General features: G+C 47.7%; 1 protein-coding gene across 1 annotated transcript; it reads right to left on the bottom strand.

Moving 5' to 3' along the window:
- Window positions 1-604: 604 nt before the first annotated feature.
- On the bottom strand, window positions 605-15017 carry TADA1 (transcriptional adaptor 1; the record flags this gene model as incomplete). Its single annotated transcript, XM_079535797.1, has 8 exons — window positions 605-757; window positions 2599-2761; window positions 3876-4027; window positions 4990-5199; window positions 7897-7994; window positions 13782-13847; window positions 14772-14863; window positions 14944-15017. 8 exons carry the CDS (start codon window positions 15015-15017, stop codon window positions 605-607), a joined length of 1008 nt encoding a protein of 335 aa, XP_079391923.1.
- Between the last annotated feature and the right edge of the window lie 84 nt (window positions 15018-15101).

Here is a 15101-nt window from a genome sequence, read left to right as displayed (position 1 = left end):
ACAGCTGGTGCTCATCTTTCACATTTTTGTGATGCAGAATAGTTCAGAAGACAGGCTAGAAAAGATTTTTCCTTTTTACTTTGTTTTCTCATCTTCTAATCCAAAGTTTCCTCAACGTGTCACACAACTGTTCATCTTCATGTCCTAACAGTCAACTGTTTCCACTTAAATGAATGGAAAGGATTCCACCAACTGCAAGAGAAGCTGGACAAGGCTCACGCAGGCTGAACTCAGAAGGGAAACTACCTCAGGGGGATGGCAAGGAGACAGTTATCACATTCAGAAATAGACACACACAATTTAAAACCAACTCTACACCCTCACATTTATTTCTCTTAAAAAAACACAAAACAAAAGTCTGCAAACAAGTCTCATTCCTCCTTTCCAATTTAGTGGGATTGCTGCAAGCACTCCATGGCACAAGACTCTTGGGAAGCAGAGAAAATGTACCACTTACATTACCTCAGTAGTATTTCCATAGGAAAAGCCGACTCCTAACTTACATCTTCCTTGAAGCACAAACATGGGATTTTAAGAAGCATCCCAGCATCAAGTCCAAGGAACAGCACAGCAGCCATCAGGGGCCCGACGTGGCTGCCAGGCTCTAGCAGAGTAGAAGGCCCTCCTTTGCTGCCAGGCGCTGGCGGTGGATCTTATCCTGCTGTAGCTCCTCATGGTTTGGATGCCAGAGTTTCATGACAATTCTCTCAATGTTTAGGGCGTAGACAGTGTGTGCAGGAATAACTTCCTTGTGTACCTAGAGGTGAGTTAGAAAGAAAGTTTCACGCTTTCATACTTATTTCCCCATACTGCCCATGGAAGAACCTGCGAGATGATCAGAGCCAGCCCTGCAGAGCAGGAACACAGGCTGTCACACACAAGGAGAGCTGTAACCTGCCAGCACAGAACAGTCTGTTACAACACTTTGTAATGGAGTAGCAGGGTAAAGAAATCTTGCTCCAAAAACACACAGAACACAATTCTACTTGGCCTAACACGCAGCCCAGATGCTCAATTACAATTCTTAAAATCTGCCTCCACAGCCAGATGCTCTCAGAGGCTCCATGCTCCTTTCAGACCTGAAATCCTCACAGCTGCCACAAACTTTTCTGACACCTCCTGCTTAAAACCCAAAAAGTCAGAAGGATCGTGAGGCCCCGCTCACAGCAGTAAAGAGCAAGGCAGGAGAGGAGGGGTGGAATCTCTCACAGCTAGCTTCAAATTAGCCTGCTAGGCCCCAGCACTGCCAAAGAGGGACCTACAAACAGGCATCTCTGGAGGAAAATTCACCCACAGTGCCTCTGACACCTCCCCAGGGCTGAGGCAATCATGCATAACCCACTGCAACAGCCAGCATGCACGATCCAGTATTCTTCTAAGCAGCCATGTGGAACACAGAGGAAAAAGGGACATGGCAGGCAGGTCACTCTGCTGCACTGCTGTCAAAAGGGGAAGCATTCTTTTGTAGAGACGGCAATTTCCTCAACTCTCTGACCAAGGGGGACAGAACAGGCATTAGACCATGAGTTGACTTTGTTACCCGTTCCCTAATAGTGGGAGCAAGTCAAAGCCAAATAAGTTTGAGAGAGAAATAAGGAAACTGACTGTGAGAGGATGAAATCAAACCCCTCTCTGTGCACATAAACCAAACCCAAGAGTGGCAGCTGATACTCAGGACAGCACTGCCCTGGTCACAAAGTGTGATACGAAGTGTGTGTGAGGGCTGGAAGTGTGGATCTGCCTGGGGGTAGCGAGGCCATACAGAAGGACCTGGACAGGCTGGAGAGCTGGGCTGAAGCCAATGGGATGAGTTTCAACAAGGCCAAATGCCGGGTCCTGCAATTTGGCTACAACAACCCCAGGCGACGCTACAGGCTTGGGGCGGTGTGGCTGGAGGACTGCGTAGAGGAAATGGACCTGGGGGTATTGATTGATGCTCGGCTGAACATGAGCCAGCAGTGTGCCCAGGTGGCCAAGAAGGCCAATGGCATCCTGGCTTGCATCAGAAACAGTGTTGCAAGCAGGAGCAGAGAGGTGATTGTTCCCCTATATTCAGCACTAGTGAGGCTGCACCTCGAGTACTGTGTCCAGTTTTGGGCCCCTCACTGCAAGAAAGATATTGAGGCCCTGGAACATGTTCAAAGGAGGGCAACAAAGCTGGTGAGGGTTCTGGAACACAGGCCATATGAGGAGAGGCTGAAGGAGCTGGGAATGTTCAGCCTGGAGAAGAGGAGGCTCAGGGGAGACCTCATTGCTCTCTATAACTTCCTGAAGGGAGGTTGTAGTGAGCTGGGGGTCGGCCTCTTCTCTCGTGTCATTAGTGATAGGACCAGAGGGAATGGCTTCAAGCTACGGCAGGGGAGATTCAGGCTGGACATTAGGAAGTATTACTTTTCAGAAAGGGTGGTCAGGCACTGGAATGGACTGCCCAAGGAGGTGGTGGAGTCACCGAGCCTGGGGGTGTTCAAGGAAAGGCTGGATGTTGTGTTGAGGGACATGGTTTAGTGGGAGCTACTGGGAATAGGTGAACGGTTGGACTGGATGATCTTGAAGGTCTTTTCCAACCTTGGTGATTCTATGATTCTATGAAGAGCTTACCTGTAACGCCTCAAAAAGGTCATACATGTTCACTGGAGGGAGGGATGCTGGCAAAGTATCTCCAGAGCACGCCAGCAGTAGCGCTGCCTGCTGCTCTGCATCATCAGGTGGGGGCTGAGGAGCTACGCTTTGACCAGCAGAAGGTGTCACACAGGCTGGAGGGCTGCAGACAGCAAGCAGTAAAACATTCCAGTCACAAAAGCTTCAGTAGTAACCCAGCAGGGGCTCAGCCCCAGGGTTTGCTTTTCTGTATTTGTTAATATAGCCTTTGTGAATGTGAAATTCTATACACTAAAGTCACTTAACAAATCTCAGTTTAATAAAAACAATGAAAACTGATCTTCAGCCTGTCTCAGACCTATTTTGTACTCTATTGTGAGCTGGTAACCTTTGCTATTCACAACCAAGTTTCCACTCAGCCTAAAAAATGAAGGCACTCACAACATTCAATTAAGAGACATTAGCTATTAGGCAGAGTTGTTTGGAATGGATTCCATTTGTGGTACCATAACCAAACCTTAGAACACCCACGACCTCCTGTGAAATGCTAGAAGCTCTGTCATGGACAAACAACTGCCTCACCATACACACACACACACTGCCTGACACAGAGCATATGCTGTTTGACACTGAGACTGCAAAACCAGATGAGCTTGAAGCTCTGCAAGTGGAAAGGCCTGCAGAAAAACCATTAATACACGTGGACACAAGAAATGACAGATTGCAGCACCTCAAAGGTCCTCACCTGCATCTCAGCCTTCTGGTACAACAGCAGTGCTCAAACAAAGCTCTGCCCTACTGCTTTCATAGTGTGTGAAAGCTAAACACCACAGTTAGCAGATTCCACTCAGTCAGAAGAAAAACCAAACTGAGTAACTTCAGGACTAGCAAATTACATTTGAAGTTAACAGCATGCTGAAAGCTCCTTACCACTCAATTAAATTGTTGTAAGCAACAACACTGCTCTTCAGCCCAGAGGCCTCTTCCCTGACACCAGAAGAACTCCTGCGTCACTTGCTCCAAACGATAATTAATAACATTCAGAGGGCCAGGGGTCACCTTGATAAACTGATAAGGTAGCTAGGAAGAGACTTAACATTGTCCTGAGCTCTGCTGATGAAAAATCCCCACATTCTTCCTCCCTGTTCAGCATACAGCAAATGAAAGCTGAACACCATTAATAGATCCCACTCAGTGTGAATTAAAACTGAACAACAGAGTAACATTAAGACTAGTAAATTACATTTGAAACTAACAGTGTGCTGAAAGCTCCTTACCACTCAATTAAATTGTTATAAGCAACAACACTGTTCTTCAGATACGGCTGAGGATTGACATTGCTTCCAAAAGCATACTTGAAGTGGCCATCTCTCAGCCGATAGGCTTTTCGTCTGGATATTACAGATGTCAGAATGTCCTTAAGATGGTTCTGGAATTGAAAACATTCTTGTTAAGCATGCTGATTAACTCATCCTACCAAACTACAGCTCAGAGAAGTGCAGACTGACAAGTTCTGCCATAACCACAGGGACCTAAAGACAACATGTGGGCAGGCAGAGTGTTTTCACTTAACCACCTGATACAAGCTGGAAACAAAGAACGTGGCTCTGCATTTTAAAGCAGAGTTCACAGGCTAATACATGATGTGCTACTTCAAATGTCACAGAGAGTTTTCTTAAATACTAGGAAATTCCCAGCCCGATCCCTTTCAAGAGCTTTTATAGCTTGCACTCTATGTGCTCGTACTGAAATATTGACTCTAGAACTACTATGAAAAGCCACACATTTTTTTTCAAGCTGTTGATGTGTCTGGAAGCTGCTGGAGAAACAGCTGTCTGGAATTGCTTCCTAGCATGACCTCACTCCCAGACAGGGAACTGAGGTTGGCATCTGACACCACAGCTTGGGGAAGCAATCCCCAGAGAGCTGACTAACAGCTGCACCACAGGGCCTGACTGGGAGACGCCTGGTAACAACACTGCTGGCCAGCAGCTCCAGCAGGCAGTTCATGCAAGTACTGTCTGACTCTGCTACTTCCAGGCCAGATACCTTCACATGTAACGGATTTATTTTAAACAAACTCCTTAAGAAGATATCGTTCTCTTTTCAATGGTGGGAACAGCATTTTCCAAACTAGCTACTCAAGTGTACCTAGTGCTCTTTGTAAGCGAGCACCTCTCATACTTAACCCTCACAACCACAAATCCAATATGTTACCATCTCCGAGGGCACAAACCCCTCCGATTCCAACCTTACTCTTCCTGAGGCAGGTGGGCAATCAAAGCAGCACAACCCCTCTCAAGTAAGGGGGGGCTGTGTGTGCCCTGTACTGCACACAGAGACTTTTGCTGCTAGCGTAATGGGAACCAGGGCTGCACAGCCCAGTCTCACCTCCACAGCATAAACCACAGCTGTCACCGCATCCTCTGTGACGTTGTCCAGCCCGTGCTCATACGCAGTTACAATCATCCTTCCTTCTAGCTGGCCACGCGTGGGAAGCATCATGGTATGGGAACACAGCTTCAGGTCATCATCCTCCTGAGGATCTTTAGCCACAAACTGCTGGGCTCCAGACAATGGATTCTGAGGCTGGAACCGGTGCTGCGATCAACACAATATATCAGAGTGTAAGATGAAGTTAACTTCGTCAGGCTTCAGTTCACCTCGTGATATTGCTTCTCAAACTGAAGCATGAACACCTGCAGATCATATAGCAGCAGGACAAAGGGAGCAGTACACCCATCCGTCCCCAGGATACTCCTCTAAACTCTCAGTGAAATTTCTGGGCTAGGGTTGGCGTCCTTCCACTTAACTACCCATTCTGCAGCACTCTGCACTACCAATACCTCAGGTACCCAACACATTCCGCAGCAAGAAATTCCGCATTTACTCTGTACTGCCCACCTGCTTGGCTCATTCCATTTTCCTGCGAGTCTCCAGTGTGGTCAGTCACAGTCCCTCTTACCTCTGTCCACATTGCAGACTCTACTGGACTTTCACATTTTTCAGTCACTTCCTTCTAGGCTGCAGAGTTCTCATCTACTTACTTCTTGTGCAGAAGCCCTTTGATAAATACACCCTATTGTCCACCAACCATACAGTTTCCTACCAAGAATCAACACAGTGATCTTAAGCTTGAGTAAGTGATTCTTACACATCTTAAAAGAATAAGGATTTAAATACAACAGCTTCAACGCATTTCAGTTCCAGGTTTTGTACTCTAACCTCCCCACGCACTTCTACTACCCTAAGCAGGGCTGGGTAACTGTGCAATCAGTTTGAGAAGATTACATCTGATAAGATTATTTCAGAACTGAGGGAGTTACTTAGAGACAAAATATCACCGAACTTGAATTCACACCAGAAGGAAGCACGCTTCCTAACCCACCTGCTCCCGTGCTATTCCCAGGCCACACTTTGTGGTGGCTCTGTGGAACTCAGTCCCCAAGCAGAGGAGGAAAAAGGTAGAGAGGAACTGATGTCTGGGTCCAGACACACACTTGGCCAATCCCCAAGCCACAAGGGAACACCACAAAGCTGGCTCACCAAGCACTCACAGGACACCTGCCCTCAGCTCCCCAGCACATAAACCATGGAATAAACACTGCCACGAGGCTCTTACGAGGGATCATAACAAGGACATGCTTGACATATAAACAATGAATATACAGCAAAGTGGATTTCTCACATCTTGGTTTCAGGAAAGGAAGAGGGGCCTTCTTTATTCAAAGGACAGTGTGGCATTTAACTCAAAGTGAAAAACCAATCCACCCACTAACACTGTGAAAGCACGGTGCTCTCACAGTAATTTGGAGGACTTAAGCTTTCATTACAGGAAACCTTCGTGTGTGGAAGGGGAAATATAAAAAAAGTGACCTTCCAAGTGTAAGCACTTCTAAGAGGAATGTATTTTGGGAAACCAGAAACCAACTGGAATTAATCTGTAGTCATTTCCACAGTTGCTCTGATCAGTGAGGAGACATCAAGGCACTTACTCCTAAGTTCACACTACTGCAGCATTACACTAATAAGACACAAACCTCTTAAAATACACCTTATGTAATATTTGCTATAAGACATTCCAGTAACAACTCCTATACTTGCATAAATACACAGTAAAAATGCAGTGTAACATAGGGGTGTTCAAGCAAAACAAATTCCAAGACTTGCACAAGTGGATTCTCCTCCACTTGCTGCTGAAAAGCCACAGGGAAGTTCGAAAACAAAAGATAACATGGATTGCCATCTCTATTCAGGCCACAGCTGTGAAAAGTATTTTCACAGCTTCTAAATACAATGAGCCTTCAGCTGGACTTGCAGCCCTCCGAAACACTGGTCTCTAAAGCATGCACATAAAGCCCAAATATTGCACTAGAGGTGTGAGGTGCACTTTGGCTGAGCCAAGCTAACTTCTCACAGTGGCGAGAGGCCTCAAATGCCCACCTTTCCCCCTGCACCCAGCTACATGGCTTCCTTGTCTTCCTTTGCACTGACTCTGACACCCATCCAACCACAAGGAACACTGATCCAACCGAATAAGTCAGCAAGAAAAACCTGGGAGTTTTTATTTGGTTGGTTTGGGGTTTTTTGCTTGGTTAGCTTTCTGCCTTATCAGAGGTGAACTGGATCAACATGCGGTCTAACACTTGACAAAGCCACCTCACAGACACTCTCCCTTTCAGCAAACTTAATTCGGTTCCAACAGATCGATCAAATCCCACCCACAAGACACAGTGCCCCATCCTCGTCCTCCTTCAGACCAGGCACACTGATCCAGAAGCACAGAAAGCTTCAGAACAGATACATGACGGTGTCAAATCAACAGATAGACCCTTTGCTGCAAAGCCAACTACTCCTTGTGCATTTCTACATATAGAAGGCAGTATCCTTGTTTCAGAACCAAAAATGCTTTGCAATTACACTCTCTGAAAACATTCTGCTTAACATTCTGCTTCCTCTTTCTCTTAACCATTCAGACTGCAAAGAACCCTGCAGCTGGAGCAATTCTGCTTGAGAGTAACCATGAACTCACTGTTTCTTCAAGAGTTTTACAGATGTGTGAAGATTATAGAGAATGTGGAAGATGAACAAGCAAATGAAAGATGTATCTAAGAGTTACCACAGAGATACTCTGTTAGTTCCTGAAATACAAGCAGCAGCAGCTCCCAGCTCTTGGGACACACATCATCAATAGGGCATGACTTCAGCACTCTTGGCAGTAAGAACAATATGCTGTGCACAGCAGTTCACCCTCACAGAATTTCAGTAACCCAGGACCATTTGGCTGCAGACACTTACATCAAACTTCTGCCGCACTGACGAAATCTTTTTCTTCCCTTTGGGTTTTCCAGGTTTGGTTGCGGAGCCACCTGGCCACGGCAGAGATCCAGCACCTTCTGTAAATTGCAAAAAAGAAAGTTTGACAGGCTTCACTGATTTAGGGCCAGGATGACACAGCACACAGAAAAGCCCTTCACATTTAACCCCCAGTTTAGCCACAACTCCAGACCAAGAGCCACAAGCCAGAGGAAGCACTTCTTGTGCTGCAATCCTCTGGGCTATCCACCCCTCCTCTGGGAGAGCCCGTAGCTCTGAGCTGCACCTCACAAACCCTAACCCCCTGGCTGTACCATAACCCAAACCCAACAGTCTTGGCCCAAAGAGAGGAGTTCTTTGGGAAAAATGCTTTCAAACAGCCTTCCCCTTCATTGGCTTTTGCTAGGCTGATGCACTCACGACCTTCACAACCAAAATCAATGGTGGTAGCCTCCAAATCAAGTCACAAGGAAGGAACAAGCCATTTGTTCCACTGGTCTCTGTGGACCAGCTCCAGACAGATGCTAACTAGCAGGACAGAGCCATCCAGTCTATCTGCCTTTACAGCTTCCCATCAGCTCCAGCAAACCTTGTCTTGGACTCTTGTTAAATGTCAAGGCTGTTCATGTCAAGTTCATGTCATACTGAAGGGGAAAGGAGAGGCTGCGAATGCTGTTGTGTCCAGGAGTAGGACAACACCTGTGTGGAACAGTGATGGCAATTACTCATCACATGCAGCAGCACTTATACCTAACATGAGAATGGCCCAGAAACACACCATATGCTGTTCGATGGGAAAAGCCACAGCAGGTCAAACCACATCCCAAATAAATCACACAGCTCTTGGCAAGGACAGCCTTGCCAGGCTCCCACAAACAGGTTTACAGGATCTGCATGCTATTCCTTTGGCTGCATAAGAAAACCTTGCACTGGACGTCCACGTGCTCACTGATAGAAAAAAAAGTAGTTCTTCCTGCAACCAAAAGCCTGGACAGCCCTCTTGTGGCTACACCAGCAGCCTTTGCATTCAGTCAGCAGCGCTCTCCCTCAACTCTGCAAATTGAACACCACCTTTTCCTCTTGAGCTGTGAGCAAAGCATGCCCTATGGTGGAATCCCTGCCCAGCTCCAGGAGCTCAGACCGCTCAGCTCGGACACAGAGGGCTGCTGCCAAGTAGAGCCATAGCCACACCAAGGGCCTCACATGCCATTCCCTCATCAAGCAGAGAAGGCACAGCAGCCATCCCACAGCTGGCCGACCGCAGGCACATTTGCTGACCACAGCAAACCCAGCCAGTTCCCGTTCTCTCCCAGCCTCACACCAGCCTTGGGCTCTTGTGACTGTGGTTAATTAGCCGTTTTCAGGAACTCAGACATACAGCCAAACGATAGGTCTGGTTACAGAGAACGTGGCAAACTAAATTCCTTGGCTACGTGCAGCTTCACATACTCATCACTGGAGCAAGAATACAGGGTTCTCTGATAGGACTTGAAGGATCAGACTAAACAATGTTCAGATGAATGCTCAGCTGTTAAGATGAGGTTAGAAGCAACCTACACAGAGATGGCACATTATCCCTCTTGAAGCTTACCTACATCCTACCAGTGAGCTGAAAAATCAACACTCTACAACAAAACTTGTGAAAATCCAACCGTCAAGAGTGGGTAACTAAAAAGTAATAAAGATATTCTCTCCAGAAATCAAAACTGGTGTCACTATTCACTACTACAACGTTGCACTAGAGAACCTATCAAAAGGGAAGCTGGGAAAACACCACCAGCAATCATGTCAAGGACCACTCTCTCCCTCCATCAAAATCTCAGAGCTTACATTTTAGGATCCATCAGAGGTGATGCTTCTGCTCTCACAAGATGCTTTGCTTGCTCTTTACAGAGAAGTCACTCCCCCCCCTTAGAATTCATAGAACAGTTTGCATTGGAAGGGTCTTCAAAAACCACCCTCATCCCCCCCCCACCCCAGTTCAGGCTGCCCAGGGCCCATCCATGGCCTGAGGCACCCACAGCTCTGGGCAGCAGAGCTCACTGCTCTGAATGAAACACTTCCCCCTGACATCTAATCTGGATCTCCTCTCTTTTAGTTTCAAGCCATTGCCCCTTGCCCTATCACTATCCACCCATATAAAAAGTTACTCTCCCTCATGTCTATAAACTCCCTTTAAGGACTGGAGGGCCACAATGAGGTCTTCCCAGCACCTTCTCTCCTCCAGGCTGAGTAAGCCCACCTCCCTCAGCCTGTCTTCGTAGGAGAGATCTGTAAGCAGGTCAAAGCCCCTGCACAGGAGGGGAGGCTGGTTGTGCTAAGGACAGACACTGCGCTTTCAACCTTTCCCCACTCCACAGCCCTTCCTACTCACACACAGGCCCCACTGATGCAACATATTCACAATCTGTGCACTTAAAACCTCAGCTTAGAAAAACAGAAAGGCAAAATACTATTTCCTATCCCCTATTATCAAGAGCCTAGGGCAGAATTATTCTGGCTCCTTTTCTAGGTTTCCATATTAACAAGCCTAACTAGCACTAATGAAGAAAGCAAAATTTCCCTCCAGTATTCTAAGAAAAGCAGCATATGCCTTCCTGGCCACAAACATAAAAGCTGGGTTGATTCAGGCACCAAGTTTCAGATACGTTCGCATCTTTTATTTAATCTTGATAGCAGGAGAATCAGTGTTAGCAAGCTGCAGCACCGGCTGCTGATGTGCCTTCAGAGATAAGCAGCAGTAGCCAAGCTCTCTTTACAAGCTGCCAGGACTCTGCAGTGACACTGCCAGGCAGGGCAGTGCAAGTCAGGTACTCCCAATGCACTGCAGCAGCACAGCACAGGAGGAAAGGACAGAGACACAAGGCCACAACTGGGCCCAGCAAACAGGCATGGGAAACATCCATCCCCCTTTTCCCATTCTCCTCCATTTGATTGTCAGGGTATGGTTTTCTGGGTTTTGTCTGTTTCAAGATCTTCCTGCAGGGACAGGGGTTGAGTCAACTACATTCCAATAACCTCAGGTTTTTTCAATTCCATCCCAATTCCTCTGGTAACACCTCACACTCCTGTTCTCTTCCTTCTCCTCCCTCTTCAACTCTCTGGAGAGAAGTGGAACACAATGTGGCAACCCTTCAAGCAAAGCTAGGGGGAAGCCCCCGACATTATATAAGTTCCTGCTATCCCAGCAAGAGTTCTAATTCTCTGAACCATCTCTTTATTGGCTCAAGATGACCATTAAATAAATGAAATGCTTTCATCACTAACTCAAGTGCTTACAATTGTTAAAGTTTCTCCTAGTTACCATTTAGCTAAGAAACAAGGTAAACAGTTCAAGTGAGCTATGTATTAACTCAAGGAATCTGGCCAACCTGACCGCTTGTATTCAACCATCAACCAACAAGGCAGCTCAGCAAAGAAGTTCACACAGCATAAGGAAAGGCTTTAAACAGGATTTCCCCTGAGGGAAGGAAAAAATTACATAAAAGCACTTCTGAAAATGCTGGCAAAGATCAGCAAAGAAAACAGTCTCTCACACCACTTACATCAGACTTAGGATCCTCAGGGTCCTGGGGGACCTCAGTGGGAGCTGAGGAACCAAAAGCCCCGATCAGTCCTGCCATCCAAGTAGCATGAGCCTTCCTCTCACCCCACCACCAGGTCCCAAATGTCCTTAACTGGGATTTGAAATTTGCATGCCCATTAGAGTGAGGAGGTGCAAGTTGTAAGTATTGATCCCATCGGTCACTGTGCACCTGTAAGGCCAGGTGGAACCACTAATCAGAAAGAACACTGGGAACAGATGGGTTGTTTGCTTTCTTCAGCTGTTACAGTCTCTCATTTGAAATATCCCCTGCAAGGCTCCCTACCTCAAATGCCACAATCCAGTGTAGCACCAACCATACAAGTTATTTTTTAAAAGATGACAGTTTAAAAATGTTTATTTCCCTCTTGTCCCACTTACATGAAGGTGGAAAGCACACGCATCAGCCTTTGTGGCAGCACACCAAGTGCCTCAAGCACACCTGTACCAAGTATTTGTTTCCATAAACTATCCAGAGAACACTTTTTACTCAAAGCACAGCACTGGAGGTGCCCTGTTAGCATCCCATTCTCACAGGGACAAAAACCAGCAAGTGGCAGGTTGGTAGCTAGGGGAAAGTGATAGTAGGGAAAAGTGAACCAAAGCATAACATCAAGTACTCCGTTTGTACTACACCTCTGTGTCTGGACATAGAAGCCACTGCACCACACACAGCAGACTGGCAAACAAAATGCTCACGCAACAGATCTGCCAGAGGGCAAGATGCAGGCATCTCCATGCAGGTTAGCTCCAGGTCCCTGGAACAGGCTGCACTGGTCCAAGCTGGGAACAACAACAGCCCACAAAACTGCAAGAGACCACCAACATGCAGCATCACCTGCAGAGCACAAAGCCATTCCTCTAGGAATACACATGACCAAACTGAGCTTATTCAAGCTGGCTTGTGCAGATCTGCTCAATGAGTTTGACTGGAAGCATGGCCACCACATGCTAAGCACGGCTAGCTACCACTCAGTTACACACCCTCACTGACACACAGAAACAGGTTCCTCAAGGGCTCTGAAAGAGCTTCAGCTCCACTGGGACAAGAGAGCTCTTGCAAGTACTTGAAATTAAGAGACTGAAGTGGGAAATAATGAGCACATGAAAGGCACCTGTGAAGCACCAGCCCCAGTACAAAGCAGTGAAATACTTAACCCATTCCTAGACAGCTCTGAGAAAAGCTAATAATTTTTCCCAGACTGCCAAGTCTGAGCTATTCAAGCCAGTAAAGTCTGCCCAAACAACTGCAGAAATGCTGCACAGCCATGTGACTGGACAAAGTAACAAGTGGAAGTCCACACAGACCAGCACAGCAGTGCAGACAGAAACAAATAACCCCAACTTCAGCCACCCAGCAGTGCCACTGCTGCCATCCAAAACCAAGACCTTGGGTTATGACCCAGCACTCAGAAAAAGCCAACCAAGTCCCAGCCAGAGCAAACACTGATTCACCTTTACATAAAACTGAAACGTTCCTGACCCTGAACAGAAGCAGCAGCTTTCCCCCCTCGTGAGCTCAGACCCAGCCACTTCAGGTACTTCCCACAGAGGAAAAACTGCTTCCTCGGACCTTAGCTCACCACAACTGCAATGATCTTCTCTCCATTATCGCACAGCAGCTTCATATCTTAAATTGCAATTCGATTGTCCTTCACATCATATCTCTAAATTGACAGTTATTTTGAAGACCAAGCAGAAAATAGCTTGCCAGTCTGACAACAGCCATTCAGAATGCTTACACAGTTAAAGAAGTTTAATATCAAAGGGGCAGGAGGTTGGACTAATTGACCATAGCTCAATTAAGAGTTGGCTAGAAGCATTCAGTAAGCACTTTTCTATCAGATACACACTTGACTTCAAGGTCAGTCAGGAAAACCCAGCTCCTCAAGACGTTATTCCCAAGATACCAAGGAACAAAGAGGGCACCACCCAGATCAGAACACAAAGGAAACAGCAAGCAGAGCAGTTCAAACACAAAGCAGCATCTCCCATTAACTTCACTTCTCAGCACTCATGGCCCAACAGACACCCAGCCTAGAAATCAAACTTACCACAAACAGCAACCCAGCACATCAGCCTCTAGCAGAGCAAATGCAGTTTTGTTTTTCTGCTCTTAAGAATGTCACACTGAAATCATCTGGATAACTACCTGGTTACCCTTCTGCCTGCATGGCCAAGGGAACAGGAATATTAAGGCTCAGCAAACAGAACAGCCACATACGAAGCCCAAACACATGTGCCAAAGCTTTACTGATTACTTTTAACGAAACTTGGGACTCACCTGGTGCAGAAACCAAGATCTGGCATCGGGTAAGGATGGCCAGGAGAAAGTCGTTGTGTGAGTGGACTGCATGAAGACAGATAGCTCATTAGGAACATGTTGGTGGTCATAGGCACTGGCTCAAAGTAGGTTCTGTGTCTCCCCACAGCCATGTTTTCACCATTCACTTAGCTGAAAGTCACAACTTCCAATATAAAGGGTTTTTTTAAGAGATTTTTTGTTGTTGTTTTTTTTTCCCCTTCACTTAACCCTGAACCTGCTACTAGAAAGAATACAACACAGCACAGGTGCAAGCTGGATTGCTTGTCAGCGTACCATGCAGCAATCCAGCCCTAGAGCACGGCGCATGGCAAGTCAGGTGCACTCAGCCAGCAACAAGGAGGCCTGGTTGTCCTCCCTCCCATGCACCTTCTGGCAGTGAGGCTTTGGGTTTGCTTTAAAAAAGAAAAAGTTAAAATAAAGGAGAGCCAGCACTAAGCATGGAGTACTCAGTACTGGAGAGACATGAACCTGCTGGAGCACATCCAGAGGATGGCCACAAAAATGACCCTAGGGATGGAACATCTCCACACAAGGAGGGGCTGACAGCTGGGGCTGCTCAGCATGGAGAGAAAGCTGTGGGGAGACCTGAGAGCTGCCTGCTGGTATATACAGTGGGGCTGTAAGAAACACGGGACTGACTCTTTAGCAGGGCCTGCTGTGACAGGACAAAGGGACTGAAAGAAGGGATATCTGGGTTAGATCGAAGGAAGACGTATCCTGCCGTTAGAGCAGTGAGGCACAGCACAGGCTGCCCACAGCTGGCGGTGCCCCATCCCTGCAGACACCGAGGTCAGGCCGGATAGGCTCCCAGCACCGACGGAGCCGTGGCGTCCCCGTGCGCGGCAGGGCAGCAGGACCAGCTGGCCTTTAACCACCAACGAGGAGAGCCGCGCTGAGGGCCGCGCCCAGCGGCGGGAGACGGGCTGCCCCACCGAGGCCCGCCGTTACCGTTGTCCTGCGTGAGCAGCCGCCGCGCCTCCAGGTCAAACTCCTCCTTGCTGATCTTCTGCTTGAACCAGAGCTTCAGGTTGGCCCAGTACCTGCGAGAGAGAGAGGCGGTGCTGTGACGGCGTCGCCGCGGGCGAGGCCGAGGCTCGGGGCCGCGCGGTGAGACGCTCACTGCTTCACGTTCTCGCCCAGCGCCTCGCTCAGGCTCTTCTTGGCCGCCTCCAGCTCGCTCACGTACGTCGCCATCGCCGCGGAGCACAGGGACGCGGAGGCCGCGAAGCGTCGTAAAGCGCGGCGCTCCGTTACGTCAGGGGAGGGGCGACGGGTGTG

Source organism: Tetrao urogallus (genome assembly GCF_951394365.1).
Source record: "Tetrao urogallus genome assembly, chromosome: 5".
Classification (NCBI taxonomy): Eukaryota; Metazoa; Chordata; class Aves; order Galliformes; family Phasianidae; genus Tetrao; species Tetrao urogallus.
Note: the sequence above shows the minus strand (reverse complement) of the source record. Positions and strands in the feature narration are given on the sequence as shown.